The following is a 23,928-nucleotide window of genomic DNA, read 5'->3' on the forward strand; positions in this document are numbered from 1 at the left end:
CGCAGTCCCTGGCACCCAGTCAGACCCACGGGCCTTTTTACCGCCCTGTGCAAAATCAAGCTCCCAACGTGTAAAACGGGGCGCGCGTCTTTTCTTGCTCTGAGAAGCTGACGCAGCCCACTCCGCCACCGCCGTTCCCCAGCGTCTACTGGCAATTAGCGATACTCCTTTCCCACCCGTCAGCCGCCACGGCGGCCTTTTCCAGACACTTTCCGCACCCGCTCCCCGTTCGCGGGGGCCAACAGCCCTTCGGGCGCACACCATAGGAAGGACAGAGGCTAGAGCGACGCTCTCGCAACAGCCAATGGCGACGTCCCTCACTGGTAACCGGAAGTCGATGCGGCGCGCCGCTTTAGTCTTCTGGTGGGGCCGGAGAAAGAGGGAGGGGAAGGCTGCGCGCCAGAAGCGGCTGCCGGGGGGCGTCGCGAGCGGGTCCGTCTCAGCAGGCCGCGGCGGCTTCCCCCCTCCCCCACCCACCGCCCCCCCTTCGTTGCAGTCCTGATGTGAGCGGGGCCCGGCTTGAGGGGCCCAGGAGAAGAAGAAGGAGCGGGGAGATGAAGAAGGACGTGAGGATCCTGCTGGTGGGAGAACGTGAGTGAGGAAGGGGGGAGGGGGAAGGTCAAGGCGGGGGGGGGAGGGTGAGTGAGTTAGTTGCCGGCTGGGTGGGGGGAGGAGAGGGGGGGCGCAAGAAGGGTGGGGATGCTGTGGTAGGTGGGGCGCGCGCTTCCCTCCGGGAGGTGCTCCTGGGGCTGGGGCCTGGGCAGGGGGCCTTGGAAAGAGCCGAGACAGGACGGTGTGTGTCTGCGCGTGGGAAGGGTGAATAGAGGATGAGGGGTTGGGGGTGGCCGAAGGGGGAGGGGTCAGGGAGAGATGGGGAGGGCGTGGAAGGGAAAAGAAAGGGGTATCAGGGCTGGGGGGGGGGTGGGTATCCGTTGGAGAGTACAAGCGCCCGAGCTGAAGCAGGACCGGGCGGACGGCAGGAACGCCGTTTACTCCGTAATAGGAACTGATGCTGATAGGGGAAGACATAGCATGGATTGTATCTTTAAGTTTCATGGCACTTTAATGGCTTCGTGATGCCATTTTCCCATACTGGCCTGCTTGTCAGTTAAGATCCTCTTCCCAAGCCCTGCTCGTTGTGCAGTGGTGAGGTGGGAGGCAACCCAGATGTGGGACTTCTTCCATGGTAGTGCCACATTTTTGGAATGCCCTCCCCTTGGAGGCTCACTTGATGTCTTTTTTATTGTTTATTATATGTCAAAACATTTCTTTTTGCCCAGGCTGGTGGGCTTCCTCCTTCACCCCTCCTTTTTAAAAACAAACAAACAAACTGTTTTGTTTGCCTGCTTCTAATCAGCCTGAGAACTGTTCTTTGGTTTGTGGTTTTATGGCTTGTTTTAATGTTGATATCTTTACATAGGTTTGTGTTTATGGTTTCATGGTATTTTTCATCTGGTCAGCCGCTTTGAGCAGGCCTCTGGAGAAATTAGGCAGAGAGAGTGTACATTTCTAAATAAGTAAATATGCTCAGAACAGTGCATAAATATAAGGTGTTAGGAAACTTGCTGAGGAAGCAAGGGTGACTTAAAACAGTGTGGGATAAGAAAAGTGTGGTTGGGAATTCAAGTTATCTTTCAGAGTAGTCCACTGTGGGCAATTTGCCACCTTTTCTTCAAACTGCCTATGGAAAGTAGACCAACACCCTGCAATTCTCCCTGAGGTCTGAAAAAGGACATGTGTTTAGGTTGTTCTTTATGGGTATGTTTGTATTCCAACTGTTGCCTTATTCTTGCTTCCACATCAAGCCATCCATCTTTAGTCACAACAAGGTGGTCAGTTCCTCACACCGTCTAGTCCAAGTTTCTGTTATTCTTCTAAAGATCAGTTAGCTCACTATGGGAAATACTGCTGTAACTGTATTTAGTTAGTCACTTAGCCCCTCTGATCTCTGCCTATGATTAACTCATACCTGAATGTACAAGATCAAAGTGCTCACTTTTATGTAGTCTGTTAGTTGGAACAGGTAGCCTTCAATAACTGCTTTGTAGATATAGGGTAGAATTTATTTTAGAACAGGTTTCACAGTTATGTGCATAGATAAAGGTATCGTCTGCCAAGTTAATCTCATAAAAGGATAATATGAACAGTCCTTACATGTAGTCTTTCTGTTTGGGATTTTTACAAGCTTGACTGGCTTTAATGAAGGCCACATCAAAAAGGGAGGAGGCATTGTAGGCCTCAGTTCAACTTCTTAAATGTTTGTGATAAACTCATAATTGCCATACTTTGCATGCATATTGCCTCCGAAATGGTCTTGACATGGAATTCAGGTTTCTTGTTCTCTAATCTAAATATCAAGGTATCTTTCCTGCATACTGAGATCTTGGTTTGTGCTCATGTTCATTACAATGTGAATCACAGCTTGCCATGTTTAAAGTAAACTGCATCATGATGCTACTTTTTCATAATGTAGTTTCTTTCCTGATTAATATGATATGGAACGTGCTTTTTTGCACATTTATGGAGAATATTGGGCAGGTGAGTACAATAATAGGTGATTTGGTTAAGGTGTTCAGGAAGAGTGTATTTGAGGTAAGCGTGTAGGAGCTGTGAAATTTGATAGGCAAAGCTATTCTAAATTAGCCTTTCAGTTGAGTCAGTCAAATGTATTGAGGGACTGAGAGGTGACTTAGTGGTAGAACACATGCATCTCGTGTTGAAAGTCCCAAGTTCAACACTTGGCATCTGCACTTAAATTATCAGAGTAAGATAACAGGAAGACCCCTGCGTGAGACCTTGGAAAGCCACTGCCTGTCAGAGGAGATAGTACTGAGTATATGTAACATACATAAATTGAGAGGAAGACGAAGAAGAATAAAGCCCTCTCCTTCAAACAGTCAGTATCTAAGAGTTAGTTGTTTTCGCATCCCGCTTGCCTGCAGGCAATATTTAGTAAATTTATAAGTTTTCTCCTGGTAAGAGTCAGCAAGAAGAAAAGAGGCATAAAATTGTTGATTTCCCTGTATGGCTGACAAAACTGCAGCAGTATACTGAGGTTGGATGTCGTTATAAAATGCCAGTGCAGCAAAACATCTTCATTGGACTCCACTTTCCCTGTATTACATGGACAAAGTCATTGAAAAAGCAGGACATGATGGTATCTGCCTTCCAGAAGGGCAGACGGTAGAGCATTAAAGTGTGCCAGTGTAAAAATTCTCTGATATTTGGGGATCTCAAGAGACCTAAGTAATCTGTTGGTCTAAAATATTCGTTACTCTGCAATATAACTGGATATTTCTGTATCTGTTCCCTGTCTGCTTGTAAGGCATGGTCCCAAAGCTGCTGTTTAATAATTTCTTTTGCTTTTTGGGACCTGAGGCACAGATAGAACTTGGTGGGAAATGTTGTGCTCCTGGAGTTTCTCCTCAACTGCTGTTAGCCAGGTTGAATGATATCTGTCAGCAAGAATCAAGGGTACTAGACCCATAGGATTAAAAATGTTTTAGCCAATAGGTGAATGCCAGTAACCACATATGTGCCTCCAAACAGATCACCCCAGCCTCTAATCTGAGAAGGGCATTCAGAATACATCAGGAACTCAAAAAATCTTTCATAGGAACCTAGAACAGCTTCTAGTAAGTGCCTGTCTTTGTACATATAGAGCTGGGAGCCATACAGGAGCTAAATATTTCCTTGAAAAACCTTGATTGCTGCAGAGATAAAAGAGGCCGCTTTTGTGAAGTGAAATCTTATAATGGCAGAGGTTGCTCTGTAGGTAGTCTCTACAGCATGCAGTGCCTGAGCTCTCCAGTGTCTAGATGACTGAAAGAATATACCACAATATTTTAAAAAACTTCGTTCGATGTTGTGTCTCTCTATTTGCCATCTCTGTTTCTGATGTTTCTTGGTAAAAGTAAGGACTTTTGGTTTTTGGTAGTTTATTACGATCTGCTCCTCTTTACAGTATGCAGTAAAGGCACAAAGTGCTCTCCTAAGACCCACTTGTGAGTAGGATTGAATAACAGTGTCATCTGCATATAATAGAGCAGGAATCATTTTATCTGCAAGTTTTGGAGAATGGAAGCTTGGGTTTCTTAGCTGTTGCACCAGAGAGTTGATGTAAAAATTAAAAAGTAGGGGGGCCAAAATGCATCCCTGTTTAACTCCTTGACAGAGGTATCTTATTGGAGACGTGGCCATAAAGACTGCAACTTACTGTTAATAAATTTCTTTTGTGGAGCGAGTGGATAAGTATTTGAAGTCTTCGGTCTATTGAGGAGTTCTCGAGCTTTGCCCATAGCCTATTTCTGGGGATGCTGCTTTAAAGTCCACAAAAGCAGCATGAAGTGCCCCATTAGGCTTAGAGCTGTACTTCTCCACAAGATGATGCAAGGTCAAGAACTGGTTTATGGTGGAACAGTCAGCTCTAAAACCTATGTGTTCGGCCATCAGTATATTTTCTCTATTCAACCAATCAAGAATTTCCAATAAAAGTGTCTGGAATACAGCTTGTTGGTGATACTATTAACTGGTTGGTAGTTGGCAGGGTTTGACTTTTCTCTTATATATTGGAACAATAATTACAAGATCCCAGTCTTTGGGGATGTGAACAGACTGGTTGATATGAGTATAAAGTGTAGCAAGAATTGGGGCCCACCAGTCAGTATTTAATTTTATCACCTGAGTTCAATAGGCAACACCGTGTGAGGCAGCTTCAGCTTCTATCGTTGCAAGCAATGTGCAAAACAGATGTTCAGGAGGGCGTTTTTAGACTGGGAAAGGACTGGTCTACTGCACTGATTATCCTAGGTATCATCTTATGTTTACTGCATTGCCTTCTGCCTTTGTAATTCCACTTTCTGCATTGTTCATCATATAGCCTGCATTAGGCAGTTTGTTGTTTGTATGGTGCTTTAATTTTGTAATCCCAGGCCTTTGGCATTGTTCACTGGGTGTTTTATGCTGTATGATTGCTTTCTTTTTTTGTCCTATAATCAGTTTTGAGTCTCAGTAAGCAAGGTGGACTATAAAGTAAGAAAATAAACAGTGTAACCGTTCCTTAGAATATTTGAGTTGTGGTGATAATGATTATGCATGGAATTTACCTTGTTGGCATTTCTTTTTGATATTTTATTTCTCCTTCTCTCCTACTCCCACCAGTTAGTAGATGTTATGCAAACTATTAATTCAGTTGTGTACAAAATACCTTAGTTTTAAACTTAAGTTTTGTTGCTTGTAGTGTAGAATGGTATGATTTGGTACTGCATGCTTGAAGTGAATCTTAACAGGAGGTTTAAATCAAATATTTGTTTAAACAGAGTTTTTAAAAGATGCTTAAAATGATTGTAGAGTTTTGCTGGAACAATGCACTTAGTGTTCTGTCTTGTGACTTGTTTTGTTGCTTGCCTGTGACCTTGGGGGAAATGACTCCCAGCACCAGACACAGACTATGTAGCCAGATGCAGTAGGGGTTTTCTTGAGCAGGGACTCTGCTTTCCATTACAAGTGTTTGACATTCAGTGGTGGCTTGTTAAAAGCTGCTTTGGGACTACGTATGTCTGAGCTACAGTTTTGGAATGAACCTGACCACCTGCCTCTCAGGCAGCGCCCTATTCTCATATCTTGGCTGCAATCCCAAACTACAAATGCTGTGCCCAATTGCATGCTTGTAAGCTGAGCTTAAAGCTGTCTGGGAGGAGGATTGTTTTCGTGTCTTTAGACCTCTTGTCTTAAGGGTGTGCTTTGGGTAGTGAAGAAGCAGTAATGCTGATGGCTGTGGGGTTTGGGCACAGTACATATGTGAAGGTATGGTACCCTGTGTGCTTAGCTGTATGACCCTTACTGCTGGACTTTAGAGCCTTTGAAGACAGCCTCTCTGAATGTTCAAAGTCTCCATTACCTTCTACTGGGCACATATTACGATCTAATGTATTGAACTGGGGTACCTAAAATGAGGTTGCAGAATTCTTTAATTAGTCAGTGCATCAGCTACTTACAAAAAGTGCAGAGCATCTCGTAGTTCCTACCTATAGATACATACTACACACTATGGAAAGCCAAAAGCTGTGCTTTGAATACATTAAGAAGGTATTTAATTTATATTCCATAGTATATTCCACATACAACACTTGCAGGATAACAGAACTTTTTAAAAATTCCAGACTTTGTACAGACAATAGCTTTCTGAGACTTGGAGACAGTGTTGTAGAAACATAAATGCGCATAATACATCTTCCCTTTTGTGTCCTGCTGTGTTTACTGTCTGACTAGTTTTACAAGCTTCTGTAGCATTTCACAAAGTACCCTGGAAAAGGCAAACCAAGACCTCAGAATGATTGGCACTGCTGCAGTAGAAGGGTGTGCGCTTGTGTGAGACTGTCATGGCTACCCTTTAACATAAAACATACTTTTCTCTTCTCCTGACCCCCCCCCCCCCCGGTTGTAACTGTGTTCATGGTGTTGGTAATGATTCTCTGTAATCATTAGTAAAAGAAAGCTAGGGCACAACTCAATCCCAGACACCAATGCACATAGGAATTTCATAGTGGCACCTTTTATTTTCATCAGTCATTTATTGTAAGTGTTTCTTGGTGATTTTCAGTAGAAGTACAAAGCAGATTCAGGTGAGGGATTGTTGCGATGACAATTAGGGTTGTCCCATTTTTATTTATATACTCACTACTTTTTGTTATAACTTTTTAGAAAAGTTATAAATTGTGAAGAGTTTAGGATTAGGTTTTGTGGTAGCAATAACGAGGAAGTAGGGTAATTAAAATATAAAACCCTGAAGGCTGAAATAATTCTGGCTCTTGAATTTTTTTAAACTGCTCCTAAAGCCTAAGAAAATTGTCAGAGCCTGAGCTGAGGTTCCAGGTATTCCTTACTGGATATTGTGTGTTACATATAGTGTTATTTAAATGCATATTATGCCCTATTCTGTGGACTCAAGATAAAATGTAAATATATAGGTAAAAATAATCTCATGCTGTTTACCAACCACTAGAATCAGAGAGCCCTGACCTGGATGGCCCAGGCTAGCCTGATCTCATCAGATCTCAGAAGCTAAGCAGGGTCAGCCCTGGTTAGTATTTGGATGGGAGACCACCAAGGAATACCAGAGTTGCTGTGCAGAGGAAGGCACTGGCAAACCACCTCTGTTAGTCTCTTGCCATGAAAACCCCCCAAAAGGGGTCGCCATAAGTCGGCTGCGACTTGATGGCACTTCACACACACACACACACACACACAATCAGATGCAGAAAAAAAAATATATATACACACAAACAAAAATATTATGCTGTTTTCCTGTCAAGTGTGGGTGCTTTTTAAATGTACTTGAATATTTAAGTTGACTCCCAAAAAATCTGTGCATCTTCCTTCTTAAGTAGCACTAGAGAGAGCTGTTTTTTTCCTTGAAGACTTTTTTTCATTTTTGGTGTAGCTGCTGCCAAGAAGCGTTGAAATAAGTAAACTCGACTGAATCGAAGATGCTGTATAGATAATACTTTCTGTAATGTACAGTTTCATTTCACAGGCTTGAAAACTGGATGATATGGTGATTCATTTACATGCTGTATACTGTTTTATTCTTGACTTCCATTTAGACGTATGGACTGCTGCTGTAGAAAAATGTTTGAGGTAATGCTTGGTGTTGTGGAAGCTTTGTATCTTCAGTAATGGCTTTTGCATACATATGCATTACCACTGTGTTTTGTGGTTAAGCAGGGAGTTTGCATTTGTGAATGTGCGGACAAGCCAGCAGTTCAAAAACTATGAATGAATTTAAACAAGAAATTGTTCTGAAGTAGTTGAATGTAACTCAGTGGAAATTCTCAATAAAGGTGCTTGTGGAAGGTTTTGAGGTTTTGCCAGTTTCTGTGATAGGGTTGTGGCAAACAATTGTGTGGTGTGGTTATACTACTTTGCGACATGATTTTTAAATCCCCTTTAACCTCTTAATTAATTTTAGCTAATTTATGAGGGGTTAGGTGCTACTGCTAAAACATTTTGATCATATTCTCTTTAGCAGCAGGATTCTCTGAAAAAAATTAAGCCACTTTTTAACGCTGATATCCAGAACTCAGGTTCAGTCACAGATTCCAAATTCCATAGCTTTACAATTTTTTCTTCCTGTTTACTGCCTAAATGGAACAAAAAATGATGTATCTTAGAAAATATATTTCTTTCTCCAGCTATTGCTAATTTTTCAAAATCAGTCATTTGCTTTCATCTTTCTTAACTTTGATTGTAAAAAAACTTTTAACCTGCAAATACTGGAAGAAAGGAACCTGCTTATTACTTAATGATGAAATCTCTTTGAAGGTACCTTTTGTGCATTAGGAACTAGAGTTATAATCAGAAATCTCCCAATTTTTCCATATGTTAAAATTGTCATTTTTCACTGTTTGGCTTTACCATCTTATTGCTGATGGTAAAGGCTGCTAGCTTTGATCAAGGTGCTAATTTTGATTCAATCCTGGTCCAGGCACTACCTACGGCATTAATAGCATAGTTCTCTGTAGCACAGTGGAGACTTTTGTTTTTCTTACTCAGCCAAATCTATACTGTAAGGGGTATTTTCACAAAGGATTGCTCTACAAGAAGTAATGTTGAGTCTTTCTCTTTAATCCATTACATTACATATATTGTTACGGCCATTGGCCAGCACAAAACAACAGAGCAGTGCAAGTTTTAATCCATTTAATTTACCATCCTGTTTTAGCTGAATGATAATGGTAGTACTTTTGCAGGTTAGGAATATCTAACCTCCTTTTGCCACTGTGTCTTAGGCATCCTGCATATTAACGCTGCATTTCTTATAGCTTCAAATGAAATCAGTTAAATGTTTTTGGATAATTTTTAACTCTCATTCTTGTATTATTATTATTACAGTGTTCCAAATCAGGAAATTCAGTGAGAGCCAGCATAGTGTAGGAGAGCCAGCGTGGTGTAGTGGTTAAGAGCGGTGGTTTGGAGTGGTGGACTCTGATCTGGAGAACCGGGTTTGATTCCCCACTCCTAAACACGAATCTAGCTGGGTGACCTTGGGCAAGTCACACTCTCTCAGCTTCACCTACCTCACAGGGTGTCTGTTGTGGGGAGGGCAAGGGAAGGTGATTGTAAGACGGTTTGATTCTGCCTTAAGTGGTGGAGAAAGTTGGCATATAAAAACCAACTCTTCTTCTTAGGTATTAAAATAAAGATAGAATAACTTGGCCCATGGATGGCAGCCAATGATAGAACCTGTACAGCAAAATAGGGTGTGGTGTGTGGTATCTTATACAGTATAAGTGGGGTGGTGGTTCTGTTTGGTGCTCCCTGGCCCAGTTCGGGATACATTAAACTGAGGCTGGGAAGAGGTTGTAATTCTTTTAGGCAATACTAATATTTCTATAATGGTTTCTCTCCTCCATGCAATAGTTATGGCTAATACAACATGGATATCATAATTATTTATAGCGATAAGACTCAACCCTTCAGAGTGAAGCCATTCAAATTTCCTGCCTGAGGAATTGAGGTTTTGCATGGTGCTGCAATGGTTCATTCCACCAGTTGATAGATCAAAAAGAAAAAGAAAGAAAGGAATGTTTGTAAATAGCATCTTGATCGTATCAGATATACTTTTTCAGTGCATTTGATCCTAGAATACCATGTAGTATCTGTGTTCAGCTAGTATTCATCCTACATCCATTTGTCTTATAGATGTGGGCAGTTGTGGTGGGGCACTGTGAATGGCTTGATCCACAACACTGTTGCTTGTTCAAAGCTTCTTTCCATGCTGTCGTCTTAATACTGGAGTAAGAGCACAAGAAGCTTCCTTGGCAGGTGAGGGGCAGGTAGACATGCTTTAGATTACTGTAACCTGTGCTCAGGAGAGAAATCTCTAGTCCTGCTGCCCTTATATGCATCCTGCCTCCATGAGTTGCATTCATTTTAATTTTGGAGGCCTCTTTTTTTTTGTATGCAGCTTTAAGTGATGGTGTCCTCATTAGAATGCTGAAGGGAGCAAGAGAGAGGGAAGCAGTCATTAAATCTGAATAAACATTTGCAGAGAAATCACAGAATGCTATTTTAAGCTGCGTGACATGGCAGGCTTAACCGCTATATACCAGAACAGAGAAAGTAGGTTAACACGACACTATACCATGTATAGGGGAAAACAATTTGGCATCTGCTAAGCTGTTGTCCCAGGGAGTTAAAATAGTTAAAGTAGCAAATGGTTGGTCCAATATAAGAATGTCACTTTATTTGCTTTAGGCAAAAGTGTCCTAAGTAACACAACCATAAGAGCTCTCCTGGTCATTGTCAGGCTGCTATCTCGGTTTCGTTATTGCCTCTGTCTCTGCGCTGTACTGTCTGGCCCTCAAGGTCGCATACCTAGGCCTGGGAACTCAGCTCCTGGGAAACTGTATTCAGCCTATGCTTGTAATCTCCCGCCTTTTCTGCCTTATATTATCTCCCAGCTAGTGAGTCTCTCATAGCTGTCATTTTATTCGTTTGCACTGTATGCCTATTTGACCAGTAAAAGCCATCTGTTTGGACTCTATATGACTTTGTGGTGATTTCTGGTTCTGTGGGCCAAGGGCTGACATTATGACAGCTATCTCTTCACCATTCTACTAGCCAGGCTGGAGCCCAGGGGGGTTCGCCTGCCACTTGGATGGGAGCTGTGCAGCTCTCCAGGTGATCTACTACCCTGGAGCCCTTCTCTAAGGATCCTACTCTGTTACAAGACTTAATCGCTGAACTTTTCCGGACTACCCGAGAGGTTTGCCGCTTGAGGGGACTGGTACAGGAACAGTGGCAATCTCTTAAAGGAACTCTCTGGATGTTGACGTCGGAGGATACTGATACTCGTTTAGATCTTCAAGACTTGGATCAATTACTGGACGATGCCCGGTTGGCAACTGAGGATTTACAAATATTAACTGGACTTTTGGATAATCTTATTTCTCGAGAAACTCTTTCTACCATGGCGGGAGCCCCGCCGGAGGGTTTTTCCCTGATCCCGGATGCAGCCAGCTGTCAGGCTGAGGCCAAGCGAGTCGCTATTAGCACCGCTCTTCTCCTTGTGGAATGTACAAAGGACACCCCGGTAGCCACCTTGGCTCAAGTTTTGACCTCGACTTTTGGAGCCGAGGCACCCGCACTGGCGGTTCGAGTACAACCTCTGCTGGGCGGGGAACCCGACCCCATACTCTCACTCCTGGAAACAGAACTTTTGCCGCGCATTACGGCAGAGGCTGCCCTAAGACTTGAGAACGCCAAAGTTCTTGCGGATCAGCAAGCCGCCGAAGCGGCTAAGGTCGCAAGAGAGAGAGAAGCTGCAGAAGCAGCCAGGGCGGCTGCAGCAAGGATTAGGGATCGGGCGAACGTGGACACGCGCCCCAAGGACAATGTACAAGGGCTATCAGGTCTGTCTTTTTCCCCGGCGTTTGTCCCGTCGCGCGCGACCCAACGCGCACGCCGTTTGGCTGACCGACGTCGAGACTCAGGAGAGTCTGAAGACGAGGATCTATATGGGGATAGCTCTCAATGGGCCACAAGCTTCCGGACCAGTAAACCTCATCTTACTGGTGGCCCAAGTGAGGAGGTTCATCTCTTACGAGCCCAGAATCGGGAGCTCTCCGACCGTGTTGATCAACTCCAGGAACTAATGGAACGTATGCTTCAGGAGAACAGGCAATTACAACAAACCCTGATAGCTCAGAGACAGCCCGTTCCGATACCGGGTCAGGGGGTACCCGTACAGCCACCCCAACCACCCGCTAATGTGCCTGCTCCACCCTTGCCTCCTGGAGCTCCTGTTGTTCCTCCGCCCGGACCACCCGTGCAACCGGGCCAACCTGCGCCCGGCCCTTGGAAGCAACTCAAATTGAGGACTACGTACGACGGATCTCTCGAGACTTTGCCTTGTTTCTTGCATCAAGTGGACAGTTATATGCGAGAACAAGGACAACTTTTCCCCACGGAAGATAGCCGGGTGCGTTACGTAGCTTCCCTTCTGACAAGTAAAGCGGCTGACTGGATGGTCCTCCAGTTTGACACCCGCTCTCGTGCTATTCGTTCCCTCAACAACTTCATGACTGCCCTGAGAAGGAGGTTTGAGGACCCCTTCCTGGGGGAAAGAGCCAAAACGGAACTCTTACAATTAAAACAAGGCTCTGCTACGGTTCGAGAATTTGCCGATGAATTTCAACGACTGGCAAGTAAAATTGTAGGTTGGCCCGAGACCACCCTGATCCATCATTTCAGGGAAGCCTTGCATCCTGACATTCTGAACTGGTCTTACATGCGGGGCGATCCCGATACCCTCGAAGACTGGATCCTATTAGCCGAGGAAGTGGAAAGCCGCCGACGCTTTATTTCTCTCGTCCGTCAAAAGCACAAGGAAAAAGGCACCCAAAAGCCTCAACCCAAGGCACCACTGCTCGTCCCACGAAATCCCCCACGTCCGCTCCAGGAACGTGAAGCCCGATTTCAGAGGGGTGCCTGTCTTACTTGCGGAGAAATGGGCCACTTTGCAGCCGTTTGCCCGCGCCGCCAGGAATTATTTCGTCCCAGCACGACAACCCGCGCCCGAGGTCGTCCACCACGCAGAGGCACCGCGGCCACCCGCAGCACAGCTCCGGGAAGACCCACACCCTCTGCACTCCATGCCGGGGACCCAGCCTCCCTGCCTACTACCAACGACCCCGCCGGGTCTCGGATTACAAGTGCCCCATTGGGGGACAACTTTCCCTCTTCGGACGAGGAAAATCCTTGGATTTCTCCAGCCTTAAACCTGGAATCTCCCCTCGACTTGTCAAAAAACGGCTACGGTCTGTGGTGAATGGAGCGTCTCCACAGACCTCTCAGGATCTTCCTATCAAACCGAATGCTCCTACCAAAATCAAAGAAGTGGACTCCACCGTCTACGTGGATGCAGTTTTACAACACCTTAACGGTGGCCCACAACTCCCCGTCAAAGCACTAATTGACTCCGGTTGCTGTCGCACTCTCATAAGCGAAGCCACTTTTGCTGCACTCAGAGCCGACTCTGAGGCTTTACCCGCCCCCGTCCAATTTGCCCAAATGGACGGAAGCCATTTCCAGGGGGGTCCAGTTGATCACCGCACCATAGGGGTGGCAATGGGAATTGGTTCCCACTGGGAACAAATAGACTTCACTATAGCCCCTATCCGATTTGAAGTGGTCCTGGGAATTAACTGGATTAAAGGACATAGTCCCAGTATTGATTGGGAAACAAACACTATCTCCTTCGCTAGTCCCACCTGCGACCAGCATCGGCAGAACTTTGCTCTGCTATATCCGCCCGTTCCAGCATTAACCTCTACTGCCCCAGCACCACCGGTTCTACCTGCTGTATACCGGGACTTTGAAGATGTCTTCGACCTTAGGGAATGTGATGCCTTACCCCCCCACCGGGCCTCAGACTGTGCGATTGAAGTGGTAAAGGACTGCACATTAACCAAGAGTAAGATTTACCCTATGAGCGCTTCCGAGCGCACTGTCCTCCGGGACTTTTTGGACAAAAACCTCGCCAGAGGGTTCATTCGCCCTTCGAATGCCCCAAACTCGGCCCCCGCGTTTTTCGTCCGGAAAAAAGAGGGCGACCTTCGCCTGTGCATTGACTTCAGAAAGCTCAATGCGGTTACCCAGACCAACGCCTATCCTATCCCATTAATATCGGATATTTTGGGACAATTACAGGAAGGCCGTGTGTTCTCTAAATTAGACTTGGTGGAAGCTTACTACCGAGTCCGTATCCGCGAAGGGGATGAGCACCTCACTGCCTTCTCTAGCTGTTTCGGAATGTATGAATTCCTTGTGATGCCGTTCGGATTAAAAGGGGCCCCGGGGGTCTTCATGCAACTCATCAATGAAATCCTACATGACCTTCTATATCGTGGGGTGGTGGTCTATTTAGATGACATTCTCATTTATTCGAAAACTATGAACGAGCATGTGGCTCTGGTCCGGGAAGTTCTGCAACGCCTGCGTGACCATCAACTTTTCGCAAAACTAGCTAAGTGCGAATTTCATCAAAGCAAACTCACGTTTTTGGGATACATCATCTCCCACCAAGGTCTTCGCATGGACCCCGCCAAAGTCCAAGCCGTCCTCGATTGGACTCCCCCCACCAACCGTAAGCAAGTACAACAATTTCTGGGATTTGCAAACTTCTATCGGGGATTCATCCCTAACTTCGCCCAGATGGCTCTACCCATTACGGACCTACTGAAAACTAAGGGAAAAGTAAGCTCGGCTGCCTTGCCCTCCGCAAAAATCCTATGGACTGAGCAATGCCAAGCCGCTTTTCTGGCCCTCAAACGCCTCTTCACTTCGGAGCCGGTGCTACGGCACCCAGACCCAAATCAAATGTTCATTGTGCAAGTCGATGCCTCCGATGTAGCCATGGGAGGGGCTCTCCTCCAGCAAGGACTGGATGGTCTTCTTCACCCTTGCGCTTACTTTTCAAAAAAAATTGCGCACGCTCAATTAAACTGGCCCATCTGGGAGAAAGAGGCCTCAGCAGTTCATCATGCACTGACTCTATGGCGGCAATTCTTGGAAGGGTCTAAAGTCCCCTTTGAGGTTTGGACCGATCACAAAAATCTAGCTGCCCTCACGGGGTCCCATAAGCTATCGGCGAAACAACAACGGTGGGCGGAGTTCTTTGCTCAGTTCCGTTTCACCCTGAAGCACGTCCCTGGGAAGCAGAACGTTCTCGCGGATGCCCTCTCCCGTTTACCACAATATCCGGTAAAACTCGAGAGACCCACCAACTCTCTGTTCACCCCTATGCAACGAGGGGCCCTACCTATGCTGGCTGTGCAAACTCGATCCCAGCATCAGCACGCCTTACCCAACTTACAAGCTCCGCCAGCCCAACCGGCTGCCCAGCCGCCACCGCAACAGACCGGCGTTCCCGCCCTTCCTACCCCTCCGGCCGCCCAGCCGCCTGCAGTCTGCGCGCCGCCGCACGTAAGCACTAGCCCCATAACTGTTTCTAAGATCTCCATGGCCGACGGGGGGGCCCCCTCCAAAATCCCCATCTCCGAGTCCTTTTTAAATGTCCTTCGGGACCAGTGCCTTTTAGAACGCTCCGCTCATACCCTACCTCCTGGTGTTTTGGAACAGGGAGGGTCCTGGTACAAGGACTCGAAATTGTATGTACCCAAAGCTCTCCGGAAGGACGTTTTACATTTAGCTCATGGAGCCAAAACAGCTGGGCACTTTGGGTTTCTGAAAACCCTTCACTTATTGCGCAGACAGTTCTGGTGGGGGGGAATGCGTTCCGACATTGACTCCTTCATCCGCAGCTGTCCCGTTTGTGCCGCTGCGAAACGATCGCAGGGCAAACCCCCGGGACTGCTACAACCTCTTGAAACGCCCAGCAAACCTTGGGAAGTGATTGCTATGGACTTTATGACTGATCTCCCTCTCAGTGGGGGTAAAACTGTGTTGTGGGTTGTTACTGATTTGTTTTCTAAACAAATACATTTGATTCCATGCGCAGGGATCCCCTCTGCTCAGAAACTGGCCCGCCTCTTCGTGACGCATATCTTTCGTTTACATTCGTTTCCGCGTAAGATAATTTGTGACCGCGGAAGTGGTTTCGTTTCTAAGTTTTGGAAAGCTTTCCTCAAGTTGGTGGGAGTGGAACAAGGATTGTCTAGTGCATACCATCCTCAAACTGATGGTCAAACCGAACGTGTCAATGCTGTACTTGAATGTTATTTACGCTGTTATGTTAACTACCACCAGGATGACTGGGTGGAACTGTTACCTTTAGCAGAATATGCCTACAATAATGCCATGCATCAATCCACAGGTTTTAGCCCATTTTTTGCTGTGTATGGACAAGATTTCAGTCCTATTGCTCCTGCAGATGATGTAGAGGGGGAGGGGAACCCCGACATTGCCTCCTGGGCACACGCCCTCCGTACCACTTGGCCCTGGCTCGTTAGCAACCTCGACCGGGCCAAGCGTAAATACAAAGCGCAAGCTGACAAACATCGCTCCCCCGGGGGTGATCTGCAAGTGGGTGCTTTGGTTTACCTTTCCACCAAAAATCTCCGTTCCACCCGTCCGTGCCATAAGCTCAGTGCTAAATTCATTGGCCCTTTCCCCATCACCCGGGTCATAAACCCTGTCACGGTGGAACTGGCTCTCCCCAAATCCTTGAGGCGTGTGCATCCTGTTTTCCACATTAGCCTCCTCAAACCCCATGTTGCTTCTCCACAGTGGCATCCGGATCCACCTCCTGCGCAACCCATCATGGTGGGGGGGGAGGAACACTTCGAAGTCTCCAAGATCCTTGACTCCCGTGTTCACCATGGCAACCTGCAGTATTTAGTCCGTTGGAAACATTTCCCCCCTGCCTATGACGAATGGGTGCGCGCACGGGATGTCTCCGCCCCCGACCTCGTCAACGCCTTTCACATTGCTTACCCGGATAAGCCAGCCCCCTTGCGAACTGGGAGGGGGCCTTGAGGGGAGCAGAATGTCAGGCTGCTATCTCGGTTTCGTTATTGCCTCTGTCTCTGCGCTGTACTGTCTGGCCCTCAAGGTCGCATACCTAGGCCTGGGAACTCAGCTCCTGGGAAACTGTATTCAGCCTATGCTTGTAATCTCCCGCCTTTTCTGCCTTATATTATCTCCCAGCTAGTGAGTCTCTCATAGCTGTCATTTTATTCGTTTGCACTGTATGCCTATTTGACCAGTAAAAGCCATCTGTTTGGACTCTATATGACTTTGTGGTGATTTCTGGTTCTGTGGGCCAAGGGCTGACAGTCATCCTCTAGGGGCTCTTGCAGGTGTCTGGCTCCAGGATGGCTCGGTTAGCTGTCATCAGGAGAAGGGCCTTCTCAGTTGTAGCCCCTACACTGTGGAATGCACTCATTAGAACATAAGAAAAGCCATGCTGGATCAGACCAAGGTCCATCAAGCCCAGCAGTCTGTTCACACAGTGGCCAACTAAGTGCCTCTAGGAAGCCCACAAACAAGACAACTGGAGCAGCATTATCCTGCCTGTGTTCTAAAGCACCTAATATAATAGGCATGCTCCTCTGATCCTGGAGAGAATAGGTATGCATCATGACTAGTATCCGTTTTGACTAGCAGCCATGAATAGCCCTCTCCTCCATGAACATGTCCACTGCACTCTTAAAGCCTTCCAAGTTGGCAGCCATCACCACATCCTGGGGCAGGGAGTTCCACAATTTAACTATGCCTTGTGTGAAAAAATACTTCCTTCGATCTGTTTTGAATCTCTCACCCTACAGCTTCAGCAGATGACCCCGCGTTCTAGTATTATGAGAGAGGGAGAAAAGCTTGTCCACTCTCTCCATACCATGCATAATTTTATAGACCCCTATCATGTCTCCCCTTAACTGCCTTCTTTCCAAGCTAAACAGCCCTATGCATTTTAACCATTCCTCAGAGGGCAGTTGCTCTAGCCCCCTGATCATTTTGATTGCTCTTTTCTGCACTTTCTCAAGCTCTGCAATATCCTTTCTTAGGTGTGGTGACCAGAATTGTACACAGTATTCCAAGTGTGGTCTCACCATAGATTTGTACAAGGGCAGTATGATAGCAGCAGTTTTATTCTCTATTCTTTGTCTAATTACGGCTAGCATGGAATTTGCCTTTATCACAGCAGCTGCACACTGGGTTGACATCTTCTTTTTTTATAAATATTTTTATTAATTTTCGATAATAAATAAGGGTACAGAAGGAAAAAAGGAAAAGGGAACAAGGGAAAAAAAGAATTTACATATTGTTTTACATTGACATGCCTGATACTGCCCCCTTGTGGAATTTCATAATACATTGACTTACTAAAAGCGTGGGTTTAATCTCCTATTTGAATCTGCTGTATTTCATAAAGGTTAATTGTTGTTTTTGGTTTTGATATATTCATAAAAGGATTTCCATTTGTCTCTGTTTTGTTTTTGAGTGTCCTTTTGTAATATTTCAGCTAATTGTGCTATTGTAATGTATTCGTAAACTTTGTCAATCCAGATCTTGATTTTTGGTATTCTGTTTGTTTTCCATAAAGATGCCAAAACTACTCTTGCGGCTGTGATTAAATATTTTAATATTTCCTGTTGGTCCTTGTCGAGGTTGTCTGGAGTTTTACTCAGTAGAAATAGTTTGGGATCATATGTAATATTTTGGCCAATGATTCCTTCTACGTTCTTATGTATTTTCTTCCAAAATTTCTGGACTGATTTACATGTCCACCAGCAATGATAAAAAGTGCCTCTGACTTTACGACATTTCCAACATAAACCAGATGTCGAATTGTTCATATTTTGAATATCGCTCGGGGTGAGGTACCACCTATGTAGCATTTTCAACCAGTTTTCATGAATCCCTTGACATAGAGTAAATTTAAGGTTTCTACGAAATAGCTGTTCCCACTCTTCGATTGTTATGATCTCCTTTAAATTCTCCATCCATTTAATTTGGCATGATTTCACTTGTTCCTCTTCTGTATCATATGTCACCAAGAGCTTATAGATTTTACCTAGTAAGTGTTGAGGTGATTTAGCTATCATCTGTTTGAATTCTGTTTTTACCTTTAATGCTCCCCGGGATAGGCAGTCTTCCTTAAATCTTGAAATTAGCTGATGATAGATTAGCCATGACATCTGCTGGTGACTATCTTGTATCTCCAGTAGAGTTTTAAGTGTGCCGTCTGTTTTCACCAGGTCCTGATATTGTATTGTCCCATACTTTTTCCTGTCCATTGCAGTACCAAAAGCATTGAGGGGCGCTGTAAGTAATGATCCATTAGGACTTAATCTTGGTTTAAGTGTCTGCCAAATAGCCACCATGTTTTCTACAGTTGGATGGCCCCCAATTTCTTTTAAGTTTTTCTTCCAATTCCCCCCCCCCCCATAATAAATAGTGCGCTCCACATTGTAAGCCTGCAAGTTCCAATTTGGTATTTCTTTCATTAGTTTGCATAATCCAGTCTTTAATCCATACCAGAGTTGCTGCCCGGTGATATATTTTAAAGTTTGGAAGTGACATGCCCCCTCTTTTCTTTTCATCCGTCATGATTTTAAATTTTATTTGGGGACGTTTTTTGTCCCAAACAAATCTGTTAACATTTTGTTGCCAAGATGTTATTATTTTATCCGGGATTTTAATAGGAATCGTTTGAAATAGAAAATTTAATCTTGGGAGAATGATCATTTTGACTATGGCTATTCTACCTAGCCAGGAAGCCTTTAACTTATCCCAAGTTTGAAGATCATATTCAGTCTTATTCCATACTATTTGATAATTATGCATAAATAAATCTTGATTTTCTTTTGGAAAAGTTGTTCCTAAATACTTTATTGGTTTGGTTGATATTGTACATCCTGAAAGCGCAATTATATTTAATTCTTCTTTAGTTGTATGCTCAAGAAAGAGTTTCGTTTTAATTTTATTAAGTTTGTAACCTGTCAACTCTCCATATTCTTGAATATCTTTCACAAGTTCTTTAATACCTGTTTCTGGTTGCGCAATTGTTAACAAAACATCATCTGCGTAGGCTCTTATTTTAAATTCCTCTCCTTGTATTTGTAGACCAGCTATTTTCTGATTTGTTCTGATTTTATTTGCCAGTATTTCCAGTGTTAGATTAAATAGCAATGGTGACAAAGGACACCCTTGTCTAGTTCCTTTTTCTATTTTTATATCTTTTGTTAATGTCCCATTTATTATCATCTTAGCCTGTTGATCTGTATATATGCTGGAAATCCAATGGAGGAGATTGCCTTCGTTACTTATACTATGAATTACTTGTCTTATAAATTTCCACGAGACGTTATCAAATGCTTTTTCCGCGTCTACAAAGATAAATGTCAGTTTTTCTTTTCTACGTTTTACCAATTCTCTTGCATTGATCAGGAATCTAATATTATCTTCCATATATTGTTTGGGTATGAATCCTGTCTGATCAAGATTAATCAAAGTGTCTGTGTTGACTAGCAGCCTCTGTGCAATTATTGTTGTAAATATTTTATAGTCCGTATTAAGAAGGGATATTGGCCTATACGAAGAAGGTAACATTGGGTCCGTTCCTTCTTTTGGAATGAGTGTTATGTATGCTTCTTTCCAAGTATCAGGGACTTTATCGTTCTTGTATACAAGAACGATAAAGGTTGACATCTTCATTGAGCTATCCACTACCACCCCAAGATCCCTTGTCGCTGCCAGCACAGAACCCATCAGTGTATATGTGAAGTTAGGATTTTTTGCCCCAATTTGCATCACTTTACACTTGCTCACATTGAATCTCATTTGCCATTTTAATGCCCATTCATAGAGCTCGGACCACCAGGGTCATCTAGTCCAACCCCTTGCATAATACAGGAAATTCATAACTACCTCCCTCCACAACCCCAGTGACCCCCTACTCCACACCCCAAATATGGCCAACCCCCCCCCCCAAGATCCCTAGCCAATCTGGCCTGGAGGAAAAATTTCTTCCTGATCGGAACGACCCTGGGCATGCAAGAAAGGACCATGAGAGCCAAACACTGATGCTAACCTTCCTGCTCTCCCTCTCATGATCTGCCTAAGGTCATTGAATCAGTATTGCTGACAGATGGCCATCTAGCCTCTGCTTAAAAACCTCCAAGGAAGTAGAGCCCACCACTTCCTGAGGAAGCCTGTTCCATTGAGGAACCACTGTAACAGTTAGAAAGTTCTTCCTAATGTTTAGCTGTAAACTCGTTTGATTTAATTTCAACCCATTGGTTCTGGTCCGACCTTATGGGGCAACAGAAAACAACTCATCACCATCCTCTTTATGACAGCCCTTCAAACACTTGAAGATGGTTATCATATCACCTCTCAATCGTCTCCTCTCCAGACTAAACGTACCCAGCTGCTTACCCTTTCCTCATAGGACTTGATCTCCAGACCCCTCACTATCTTTGTTGCCCTCCTCTGGACACGTTCCCCTTTGTCTCCATCCTTCAGTTCAAAGAGATCCTTATATTTGTTAGTTTGAGTTAAAAACAATATAAAACAGCTATTTTATTATTGCAAGTCACCAGTGAGTCCCTTTAGATGAGTGACAACTAAAAAAACTAATACATTTTTTAAATTGCAGCATGTCTTATCTCAAGAGTTGCCGTGGCTTTCTTCAGCGGGCAATGTCATGGAAGCTGGGTGATGATTTATTGAAAAGCTTACAGCTGTGTTTAGTTGTAATTCTTGTAAGCTGGCCTGAAGGCCCCTTGGGGCCATACAGGTGGGATATAAATAATAAGGCTCCTGATATGATGTCCTGAACTAAACCAAAATATGTTGTATTTGTTGCATAGATGATGCTGATAGAAGCTGAAACTTGAAAGGCCTTCTCAGTAGGAGATCTGCAGTTCCCTCTCCAAAATTCACATGGGAGGGGAAGTTGTACTTTGACTTGCATGGGGCTGCTAAATATGTAATGTTCTGTCACACAAGGGCACTTCTGTCAGTGGAATAGACTATTTCTTTCCACACTGCAGCCCACTGATCTCAGAAAATTCTGCTCCTGGGGGACAGGGAACCCTGACAAACAGGGTTTTTGTTTTGTCAAGTTGCAGTCGACTTATGGCGACCCCATAGGGTTTTCAAGGCAAGAGACGTTCAGAGATGGTTTCCCATTGTCTGCCTCTGCATAGTAATCCTGGACTTCCTTGATAGTTTCCTGTCCAAATACTAACTAGGACTGACCTTGCTTAGCTTCCGAGATCTGATGAAATCGGGCTAGCCTGGTCAGGAGCAGTGGGAGAGGCAAATCAAGGGTTTGCAGCAGGAAGAAGGAAATGGTGGGAAATTTCCCACCCTTTTCATTAGTGGAAATTTTAGTCTGAATCCAACCCTAAGTATGCACAGTTGCACACAGGCACTACTCTTAAAAGCATTCTGTAACTCCAAATGGAGAGCAGGTTAGAGTGGCAGGGTAGGACAACTGGGTTCGAATGCCCATTTGGCCATGGGACTGTGCTGGGTGACCTTGGGCCAGTCAGTCTTTTAACAATAGGGTGGTTGTGAGGATAAAGTGAAGGAGGGGATCATGATGTAATTAGCCGCTTTGAAGTCCACAAAAGAGAAAAATTTATATGTGTGTGTGTATGTGTGACTTTTAAAGTAGCTAAGGTAAAGTTAGAGGCATGCATGCTTCAGTATATCTTTAGATGAGTCCTCAAAGTATTGAAATCATAAAGTGACCCACAGAGTTGCTGTCCGTAGCTTGCCCCGCTCTTTTACATAGTGCCTGTAGCTAGAATTGTGTGTACTTTGTACTAACAGCGTCAACATTCTGCACCAAAGAGTTAGATTATTAAAACTGTGCAAAACAAGCAAAATTGTTTCGTGATTGTATATAACATCTCTTGGTAACGACAACAGGTAGAGACTCAGGAAGTTGAATTCTTTACTCAGATTATATTCTGTATTCTTTCTGTGATTGTGTAGAATCACACCATTATCTATGGCTTGTCCATAACCGCCTTGGGCTCCAGGAGGAGAGGTCTCTTGTCCAGTCCTGCTTTGGTAGCATCTTTGCCTTGAATTACAGATTGTGACATGACAAGGACACTCCAGGCTTGTCTTTCACCTTGCCTGGAGTAGAAGTGATGCTTATTGCCAAAGTTTAACTTTCATTCCCCCCCAAACAATATTCATTGCATAGACGCATACCCTATTTTCCTGTGGACTAAAGCAGACTAAATACTTTGTGTAAAATTGAAGCCAGGGTCAATAATGATCCCCATGTTGCAGGGCTTCAAAACTAGTAGGTGGTAAGATTGCTCTGATTTGTCAGTTGTTGATACAGCCCAGTAATGAACATAACTTCTCAAATGTGAGAATTTTATTTTTCTGATCTAGAGAGTCAACATTGCACGCTTGTTTGCTTAACCAGTGCTGCACCATGGGGAAAACAGCATTCTTGGATTCTACAAGCAGTGCATGTTTACATTACAAATATACTCCTAGTCGATGGCATGTAGAACGTAATTTCACACTGATCTTGAAAAGTCTGTTCCAAAAAACCCCACAGCTTGTGGACTGGTAGAAAGTTATTTGCATATGTACAGAAATCCTTCACTCATTCATGTTTTCTAAATTTCACAGCCAGAGTTGGGAAGACGTCACTTATTATGTCTCTTGTCAGTGAAGAATTTCCGGAAGAGGTAGGATTTTGTGCTATATGGATAATATTTATGCTATGGAAAGTGTTTTTCTTTTTAAAAAACTCCACAAAGTACAGAGGGCTAGGTTATCCCCAAAAGAACAGAAAACCACAAAAGGATAAACCAGCAATACTTCACTGAATAATTATTTTTAGAACTGTGCATGTTCTGTTCTTTTATTTGGAAACATCCCATTTAATGTTTTTTTGTGAGAGAATCTTTTCTGGAGGTGGATTAATTGAATCATCCATGTTTGTGTAGAGAATGAGGCACAGTAGATTTCTGTGTCATATTTTCTTCATGGTCCTGTAAAATATTAATGTAAAGATGGTGATAATTATAGTAAAATCAGTAGGAGAATAAAATATTCATAACAAGTAGTTCTCAGGACTTGAACAAAACTTTTTAATGCTACTAGTGGACAATTCCATCTCTAGGGTACATGGCTACTATTTTAGAAATTTCAAGCCCCTTCTTGTTTTAGCATTCAAGTAACAGTTTGAAATAATAATAATAAAAAAACAAAGGAGGAAATGCCCCATTGAATAAAGCGAGGCTGAGCCACTCAAAAAGGTGATGCAGTCACACCGCAACTCAAGGAGGCAAACAGGGGCAAATGAGGTGAGGAAGCTGCCCAAAGGCAGCCCCGCCCTCGGGAATGCCTCCCCCATGCCAGCACAGGTGTTCTCTTCTGGGATTTAGTTCTCAGAGTGGCGGTGGGGGCCAGCAGAGATCC

General features: G+C 44.3%; 1 protein-coding gene across 5 annotated transcripts in view; it reads left to right on the forward strand.

Moving 5' to 3' along the window:
- The first annotated feature begins 485 nt into the window (after nt 1–485).
- RHOT1 (ras homolog family member T1) overlaps nt 486–23,928 on the forward strand; it is a 70,341-nt gene continuing 46,898 nt past the window's right edge. For all 5 annotated transcript variants that reach the window (XM_056859606.1, XM_056859598.1, XM_056859614.1 and 2 more), the window contains exons 1-2: nt 486–591; nt 23,134–23,192. In XM_056859606.1, coding sequence (XP_056715584.1) covers nt 555–591; nt 23,134–23,192 — 96 coding nt within the window. In that variant the 5' untranslated portion in view covers nt 486–554. The remainder of the gene's footprint in view (nt 592–23,133; nt 23,193–23,928) is intronic.

This window comes from Euleptes europaea, chromosome 1 (genome assembly GCF_029931775.1).
Source record: "Euleptes europaea isolate rEulEur1 chromosome 1, rEulEur1.hap1, whole genome shotgun sequence".
In the NCBI taxonomy this organism is placed as follows: domain Eukaryota; kingdom Metazoa; phylum Chordata; class Lepidosauria; order Squamata; family Sphaerodactylidae; genus Euleptes; species Euleptes europaea.